The sequence below is a fragment of the Gracilinanus agilis genome, unplaced genomic scaffold (genome assembly GCF_016433145.1).
Source record: "Gracilinanus agilis isolate LMUSP501 unplaced genomic scaffold, AgileGrace unplaced_scaffold52172, whole genome shotgun sequence".
Classification (NCBI taxonomy): Eukaryota; Metazoa; Chordata; class Mammalia; order Didelphimorphia; family Didelphidae; genus Gracilinanus; species Gracilinanus agilis.
In genome coordinates, this window is record NW_025387102.1 from 1 (window position 1) to 8,780 (window position 8,780).

Sequence of the window (8,780 nt, forward strand, 5' to 3'; positions counted from 1 at the left end):
CTCTCCTTCTCTCTCCCTCTCTCCCCCTCTCTCCCTCTCCCTCTCCCTCTCTCTCCCTCTCTCTCCCTTTCTCTGTCTCTCTCTATATATAAATCCTGTCTGTACACGTAGCCACCCCGCCCCGAGATAGGCCTCTCTAGAGAAGACTCTCACCGTGTCTCTGTCAGGCCATGCGCCAGACTAGCCGTGCAGCGCGGAGGCGGCTGGGCAGAGGGCAGTAACCTTAGCGGGCAGGCTCTCTCCTAGGGGGAAGCCTAGAGAAGACGGAATTGGAGAGCCCGGAAGGGTGTTCAGTGGCGTTAGCTGGCAGAGCGGCCAGAGGAAGAGCGGGGATCCCCTCCGCAGCCCCCCCAGCATGGGGGCTTCTCCCTAGAAGCTCTTCCTTTGGCCGTTCTCCCTCCTGCCATGCAGCCTCGGCACAGTTCCCTCGGTGGGGCTGCCTCAATTTCCCTCCCCTTCTTTTTCCCCAGGCCCAGCTGCTGGAGATGGAGCAGGGTCAGTCCCTGCTGGAGATGGGCGGACCGACCCAGCTGGAGCTGCAGCAGGAATTAGAGAGGCTCCGGGGGGCCCAGGCCCAGTCCGAGAGGACCATGGAGGCCCGGGAGCGTGTTCACCGGCAGCGTATCCGCGGCCTCGAGGACCACGTGAGTGCGTCAGGCAGGGCGGGAGGAGAGGCCTGGGCTGCGGCTGAAGTCCGAGGGGTTAACCGCTCTGAGCCTCGCTTTTCCCATCTGCAAGATGGGGCTGTGAATCCTGGTACCACCCGCGTTCTGGGATGCTGGCAGGCCGGCATTAAGACCAGGACGGTGATGGGGAGCAAAGAGAGGAAGAGAGCCGATACCTCTGAGCTTGGGCAGCTGTTTGCAGATGGAGAGGGAAACATCTGGGCATGTGGGTCGGGGCCGGCCTCCCCCTCTCTGCAAGGCAGCTGCCCTTTAGGGCATGAAGTTTGATGTATCTAGAAGAATCTGGGGCTCAAGTCAAGCCACCTCCCTGTGCCTCAGTTTCCCTATCTGTAAAGTGGGAATAATAATGCCTATAGTAGTGCCCTTTTATAGTAGTTATTTTTTTTAACCCTTACCTTCCGTCTTAGAATCAGTACTGTGTATTGGCTCCAAGACAAAAGAGCAGTCAGGGCCAGCAATGAAGGTTAAGTGACTTGCCCGGGATCTCGCAGCTAGGAAGTATCTGAGGCCAGATTAGAACCCAGGACCTCCCGTCTTCTTGGCCTGGCTCTCTATCCATCCCTTGAACCACCTAGCTTTTCCTAAACACTTTCCACCCCATCTTCCCACAGATCTCCACCCTGAAGGAACGGCTGCAGCAGGAGGTTCGCAGGGGCCCCCAGAGCTTCTCTCCATCCTCTCCATCATCTGTTGCCCCTGGAAACTGAGTCCTCCATCATCACTCCGGACTTGAACATTGTCCTGGTGCTAGGCCTGCCCTGGCCCAGAGGCCCCAGAGCTTGGCAGGGGCCGCGGGGGGTCACGGGCAGGGCCTGGGCATTGAAGCGCGGGGGTGGGAGAAGGGAGGCTGTGGGGCACGTTAGCGGCGCTCAGAGGCACAGGCTGCCTCGGGGTCTCCCCATCGCCAGAGGGACCCAGCAAGGGGGGCTACAGGCTTCCCGCTCGGGCCCGGCTCGGCCCAGACAGCCGCCAAGGTCCCACGAGCGTCGAGATTGTGCGATTCTGCGGCTGTTCGCCCTCCGCAGCTGGGCCGTTGGCAAAGGTACCGAGGTGGGCTTCCCCTGCCCGGGGACCAAGCCCATTCGTTCCAGCCAGTCAGGGGCCGTGAAGCACATTTTGTTTGGGGTAGGGGAACCCCCACCCCCGTCAGTGCTCCCCTCCCGCCTCCCCACCCACGGAGGCCAGGCCACTGGCCTCTTCCCCCAGCGTCAACGGTCATCCCCATCGGCTGCCCCTCAGAGAACGGCCTGCGGTTCATTGGCCTGCTAAGAAAAACCCATCTGTGTTTCTTTGAGGAAAAAAAGGGAGAAGAAAAAGCTCGTTGTCTATTATTCTTTGGGGGGGGGGTGCGGATGGGGAGCCCTGGCCTGCTGCCACTGAGCCTATTAGTCCTGCACTGGGGCTGGGGGGACAGGAGGTGGAGGGGAGGGCTCTGGCCAGCTCCTAACACGGGGTGCGGTCCTCGGGGGTTTGAGGGGGACCTTAGAAATGGACATTTCTGGGGAGGAGAGGAGCTTTGTGCCCCCTTGGCAGATCCTTATGGTGAAAAGCTCCCAAGGATTCAAGAGCCCTGGCTTGGCCAATAACTTACTGTGTGTTCTTGGGGGACTTCCACTCTCCAAGCCTCAGTTTCCTCATCTGGAAAAGGGGAGCGATGATCCCTGGCCTTTGCCTACTCTCACCAGGATGTTGTGAGGACAGGAGAAGACAGCCAGAAACAGAGTGGAAGGACAGAGTTCCAATGTACCCATTTACCAGATCCCCGTAGGAAGCCCTCTGCGGACAAAGGGTAAAAGCCCAACCCTTGAAGTCAGAGGCCAAGGGTTCGGGGTCCAGACCTAGCACGGCTCACATCCGGCCCTGGGCCAGTCTCTTTAACTGGCTGACCTGTAGGTGTCCCCCCAAATAATTTCATTAAGACTTTAAGTTGCCTGGGATTCAGATGAACTTGAACCCCAGTCCCTGCTCATCCCTCAGGCCAGCATTCTCCACCCCACTCACTGTCCCTTTTATAGTAGAGTCCCCCAAACAGCCCTTAGAAGGAAAAAAAAAGTCCATTTAGCCCCAGCTTTCTCCCCCGCCCCCCACATACTGGCCCCAAACTATTTTTTCTTGAAAAATTCTTTATTTTGTACAAAAAAAATGATATGATCTGACACCCCACTACAGTACGTCCAACCTAGAGCAGGAGGGGCCTGCCCGAGGGCTTACTTTGGTGGAAACAGGTGGGGTGCCAGGAAGCACCAGGTACGGGGAGCAGCAGGCAGTGCCCCAAGCCCCTCCAGCCGCAATGTCCAGCCGTGCTAGGTCTAGACCACTGCAGGCTATCGCCAAAGGAGGGCACCCAAGGTACTGACGGGTCTGGCACCCAAGCCGTGCCAGGATCGGGCGAAGGAACTGGGCTGTGGAGCCGGGAGACGTGAAGGCTTCTGGGGAGCTGAGGGGGGACAAATGCCTTATTTTCAAGTATCTGAAGGGCTGGCAAGGAAGAGGAACCTTGTTCTTCTCGGGCTCAGAGGGCACAGCAAGGCCCCCCAAGAGGGGCAGATTTGAGTTGGAAGGTAGGAGAGATTTCCTAACGGTGAGAGCCATCCCAGCGTGGAATGGGCTGTTCTTGGCCGCAGGGCTTCGAGGCTCAGAGACTTCGTGCTGGAAGGGGTCTCAGAGGCCACCACGGCCAACTTTCTTTTTACCGATAAGGAAACTGAGGCACAGATTATGACTTGCCTGGGTTTGCACAGCCTAGGAGGCAGGATTGGAGCCCGGGTCTTTGGGACTCCAAACCTAACGTTCCTTCTAGCTTTGGATGCCACTGACAGCAAGTGTGGCAGAGAACAGGAGGGTGGGCAGGATGGGGCATCGCCCCCCTCCACCCCCCACCCCCATGTCCCTTCCCCATCCACCCAGGAGGGCTGCAGGCTTGAGGAAGGGGCATGGAACAGGACTCCCCTCCCAGGCCCTACCCTTAAGTCTGCTTACACACAAAAAGGAAAGAGTTAAAGCCCAATGATTTTTTTTTTAAACCACACGACAGAATCGAGCCCAGTCCACCTCAGGCCTGCTGGCCCAGATTGGTGTACCCGGAGATTCCCCTGGCCATCCGCTAGGCCCAGCTCCCCTCCCTGTGCCCCCTTCCCACTAGCAGCCCCCACAGCTCCTGGCGCAGGAGGCAGCCACAGACTGGCACAGGCCGCTGGTCGCCATCACGCCACACTTGGAGAACTTGTCTCGGCACAGGTCAGCTAGAGGGGTGAAGGGAAGAGAGTCAAGGGGGGATGTCGGGGGACCCCACTGGGCCAGCAGTCCTCCGACTGCTCCCCTCCCCCAATCCCTGCCTCGAGGAGGGCACGGAGCCTGGGTGAGCCCCCCTTACCTCGCAGCAGCTCCTCGTGGGCACAGACAGTTCGGACGCAGATTTCTTTGTTGATGATGTACATTCGGCGGAGGCTGGGAATTGAGTGATTGGGGAGACTTCAGCCCTATTCTCCCAGGGCCTCCCCACTCCTGACCGGACATCAAATACCCACACACCCTTGCTGAGGGCTGGGGGCGCCCGATTCCAGGCTGTCACTGCCCTTGAAGCCCTGGAGGCCGGCCTCAAGGGCCCAAGACACCCAGCCTTCCCGGCACTGGTTCGGAGGTTCCATCCCTGCCCCGGGGCCCTGCTCACCTATAAAAGCAGACCTCATTGAGGCATTGTTTACAGGGCCTGTGGACCGAGTACAGGCGGGTACAGGGATACTGCTCCTCCCTACAATCTGGGGGAGAGAGGAAGGCAGGTGAGGCCCCCCACTTTCCCCGAGAGGCCCCTTGGGATCTTGCCCCCTTCTGCTGTGCAGGATGGAGCCAGGAGCCCTTCCGAGTCCTCTCTCGGGCTGAGCCTGGGAAAAGTGGGTGCAGGGAGAGTCAGGATACCTGGGAGAGGGAGTGATGGGCTCTTACCTAGTGGTCCAGGCTCTGTGGGCTCTGTCTCTGGGTTTTCTGTGGAGGGAGAGACACCAGGAGGGATGAAAAGAGACTCGGAGATGGAAGGAGGAATTATCACTGCCCCCCACTTCTGACAGATTCAGAAACTGAGGCCTGGAGACGGGGGAGCCAGGAAGACATACTATCTGCCAGGCATTGGCAGTCAAGAATGAAGCAATCCCCTCTGTCGGGGTAGGCACAGGGAGAAGGTATGGGCTGGGACATGCAAGAAGGCTTGGGCTAGGGGTTCCCCATTCCTTGCTGAGCCCTGGAGGAGGCCAAGTTCCTGGTAGGGGACAGGAAAGGGTCTGCTTGGGGACCTACCATGAGTGGGGGCCGGGATCACCTCCTGCTGGACCTGCTGTTGGGACTGGTACTGAAGCTGTTCCTCTGGGGGGCGGTGGGTGGACTCTGCCAAGGAGAAAGGGGGCAGGTGGTCTCTTGGCTTCCCCTCCTCTGCACCAACCCCCCACCACCACCCCCCTGGCCTTATCGTCCTGCCAGCCATCTCTCGCCCATTCTGGCCAACGACCTACCTTGGTAATCGTAGTAATCGGGATTGTCTGGATAGGAGAGAAGAGGTCAGGGTTAGGTAGCTGGCTCGGGGGCTTGGCGAGGCAAACGTGCCCCCTGAAATGGCGCCCAGCATCGAGGTTCCCCCACCCAAACCCAGAGGGCCAGGCTGCCCACCCTCCAGGCTCCTTGCCACAAGTGGCAGTGTGATGAGGCAGGGGCAAGACCCACCCTGGGCAGGATCCATTCACAGATGGGGAAGGGTTGAGACTTTCCATAGAAGAGCCGAGGAGGTTTAAGCAGTAAAAGAGAAAGAGGGGGGCAGGCCCGAGAGCAGGCCTCACTAGAAGGACAAAGAAGGGGAACCCACTGCCTCTGCTGTTCCCAGGGGAGGAATGAGGACCGATGGAGCTCTGCTGTTTTAAAGAGGTTTGAGGCCACCCAAAGCATCCTGGCAGCCAGGCCCGAAGGGGAAAGAAAGGGCTATCCCGAGAGGGAAGGGGGCGCCTGTCCCTGGAATGGAGGCCGGGGGACCCCATTTTGGGGAGGTTGTAGAAGGAATTTCTGTTTAGTTTGGGGGAGGATGAGGTGCTCTCTGGGTCCCTTCCAACTCGAGTCTCGGAGCCACAGCTGGGCTAGATGGGAGCTTTGGGGGCTCCCCCCAGCCTCACCCGCCTGGCCACCACTCACCAATCTGGTCTCCATAGTGCGTGTACTGGACGTGGTCAGGGTCGATGTCATACTGACCCTGTGCCAGCAGCCCGGCTAAAAGGAAGAAGGGAAAGGTCAGGCGTGTCTGGGGATGGGGGCCAAGAGGGAAGTCCAGGGCCCTTATAGACCAGAAAGGGACAGTATGGTAGAATGGGCAAACCACTAAAAGGAATATTCCTTCCTTTCCCTTAGAGATAGGGGCAAAGGGGATGGATCATTGGATCAGAACCTCAAGAGCTAATTAAGAGTAATTAGCTCTGGTTTCTCAGAGATAGGCAGGGAAGACATTGCAGAGAACCACAGCATTGTAGTAATGGGATGGCTAAGTGGCACTAAAATGGAGTCAGAAGACCTGGGTTCAAATTCAGCCTCAGATGTTTCTTAGCTGTGTGACCCTGGTCAAGTCACATAATCATTGTTCGCCTCAGTTTCCTCATCTGTAAAACAGGAGTCCCAGGGTGGTTGTGAGAATCAAATGAGACAAGAATTGTTTTAAAGCATTGATCACAGTGCCTGGCACATAGTAGGTGCTCTATAAATATGATGATGGGAGGAATCTCAATGAATTAGAACTGCGGCTAAAATCTGCAAAGCATTCAGTATCAGTTAACCTCAGCGGATCTTCACAGCAGCTGTCCAAGGTATTAATTATTACCCCTCCTTGTACAGATGGGGAAACGGGTTGAGAGATATCCAAAGTCTTCTCAGAGAGGGAAATTCCAACTAGGAGGATGGGAACTAGATGTAATTTCATTAATGCAGGACACCCAGAAAAATAGTCAGGAGAAGCTTGGATCTGGACCCTCCCTCAGCATCCAGGTCCCTTTCCATCTCATCACCATCCTTTTTACAGAGGAGGAAAAGAAGGATCTGAGTGCAAAAAGAACGAGCCCAAAGTTTCAGTGAATCAGTGGAGAAACTGGACCTGAGACCCAGGTCCCCAGACTCCTATCTCTGGGTTCTCCCCATTCCCCCACACCACCTCTTTGGAGGGTCTTGGGGTCAAGCAGCAATGTTCCTGGTTGTCTGGGTGACTGCTCCTCCTCCTCAGCATCCCTGAGAATTCAGAACACTGGAGAGGGGCAGCTTAGATGTGGAACAGAGGACTCTGGGAAACTCCCTGGTCTTTGGAGGCTATGGCTACCTTGGGCAGGTGGGTCTGGGAGAATCCCATCCATCCTGGGCAGTGGTATCCATCAAGACTATGTGACAAAGAGCAAATGCCCCATCTCCTGGGGCACTTCTTACAGTTGAGAACCTGATAAAAGGAGATGATCCTGAGGCCTCAGCAGACCCCACTCACCACTCACCAGGCAGACACAACAGGAAGAGGTAGGCAGCTCTCATGACAACAAATATGGCAGCCAGGAGGGAGGTAAAACTGGAGGGATGAGCTGGGGGAAAGAGAGTGTGGTTTAACTCATTATCTTTCCTCCAAAATCTACTCGTCTTCTTAATTTCCTTATTTCTAAAATATTTCTATCGAGCCTCTCTCCACCTTCACATTCATTACCCAAGTTCAGCCATTACTGCCTCCATCCTGGACTTTGGCAATATGTTCCTAATTGGTCTCAAGTCTCGCCCCACTCCAAACTAAGGAAATTGGGGCTACCCGCATGATGTTCCAAAAGCACACATCTGACCCGTCACTGCTCTACTGGAGAAACTCCCAGGGTTCTCACTTGCCTTCGGGACCCAATGCAAAGCTCTTCCCAGGCTGGCCCCCTTCTGACCTTTCCCCACTGATTTCACATTCCTTAGACAGGCCATTCCACTGTGCCCACCTCCATGCCTGGAATGCACTCACTCACTCACTCACTCACTCATTCACCATCTCTCCGGCTCTTGCAGTCCTTCAAGGCTCAGCTCAAGGACTGTCCCCCAAGGCTTTTCCCGATTGCCTCCCATGAACCTGTCCCTCTGATGCATCCCTTCCTACTGTCGTGATGTGCCCATGTTTCACCCTTAGAAATGACTTTGTAGATGTCTTAAATGTCTTTGAGAGGCAGGATCAGTGCTGGCTGTTTGTATAAAAGTGCAAAAAGTCAGCTTTGGAGGCAGAAAGCTCTGAGTTTAAGTCCTGACTTCTGACACATGTTGGATGTGTGACCTGAGCAGCCCAGCGAAGCTTCTTAGTGCACCAGGAAGACTTAAGGAGCAGAGAAGGCGCCGGCTCACATTGGTGGGAGTTCTTCATCTGACAGTCCCTTAGATGAGCAAAATGACAAATCCTGGCCCCATATTTTGTCTTCTTATCTGAGTGTGTATCCTTCCCTCCAGAAAAATATAACTTCCTTAAGGGGACTTTCTTTTCTTTCATTGTTGGTTTTTTTTAAACCCTTACCTTCCATCTTAGAATCAATGCTGTGTATTGGTTTCAAAGCAGAAGAACGTTAAGGGCTAGGCAATGGAGGTTAAGTGACTTGCCCAGAGTCACACAGCTAGGGAGTGTCTGAGGCTAGATTTGAACCAAGCACCTCCCATCTCCAGGTCTGGCTCTCAATCTACAGAGCCACCTAGCTACTCCCAAGGAGACTTTATTTTGTGTCCTTGTGTCCCCTCCAAAGCCTAACACAGTGCCTGCACATAGTAGGTACTTAAGAAATGCTGGTTGAAAAAAAATTATTTTAATGCTGGTTGAATTGATTCTACTCTGATCTTTCAAGGATCTTAAAGCCTTGCTCTCTCTCATTCTCTTTCCCTCCTTCCATCTCTTCCCCTCTCCCTCTATCTGTCTCTTCCCCTTTCCCCCACTCCTCCCCCTTTCTTTATGCCCCCTCCCTCCCTGTCTCTCTCTTCTCCCTTCCCCTTTTGTCTTTGTCTCTTCCTCTCTGGTTCTCTGTCTTCTTCCTTCTCATCTCTCTTGGTGCCCTTTTCCTCTCTGTCCTCTCTCCCTTGTCTCTC

The 8,780-nt window shown here is 55.5% G+C and overlaps 2 protein-coding genes across 2 annotated transcripts; one reads left to right on the forward strand and one right to left on the reverse strand.

Moving 5' to 3' along the window:
- The first annotated feature begins 449 nt into the window (after nucleotides 1-449).
- On the forward strand, nucleotides 450-2,002 carry LOC123255780 (rootletin-like). Its single transcript, XM_044684514.1, has 2 exons — nucleotides 450-644; nucleotides 1,298-2,002. Exons 1-2 carry the CDS (start codon nucleotides 486-488, stop codon nucleotides 1,391-1,393), a joined length of 255 nt encoding a protein of 84 aa, XP_044540449.1. The 5' UTR covers nucleotides 450-485; the 3' UTR covers nucleotides 1,394-2,002.
- Nucleotides 2,003-3,824: 1,822 nt separating this feature from the next.
- Nucleotides 3,825-7,252, reverse strand: MFAP2 (microfibril associated protein 2). Its single transcript, XM_044684515.1, has 8 exons — nucleotides 7,187-7,252; nucleotides 5,856-5,930; nucleotides 5,189-5,215; nucleotides 4,977-5,063; nucleotides 4,629-4,667; nucleotides 4,357-4,444; nucleotides 4,060-4,133; nucleotides 3,825-3,928 (listed from the first exon to the last, which is right to left on the reverse strand). Exons 1-8 carry the CDS (start codon nucleotides 7,221-7,223, stop codon nucleotides 3,825-3,827), a joined length of 531 nt encoding a protein of 176 aa, XP_044540450.1. The 5' UTR covers nucleotides 7,224-7,252.
- Nucleotides 7,253-8,780: the final 1,528 nt, after the last annotated feature.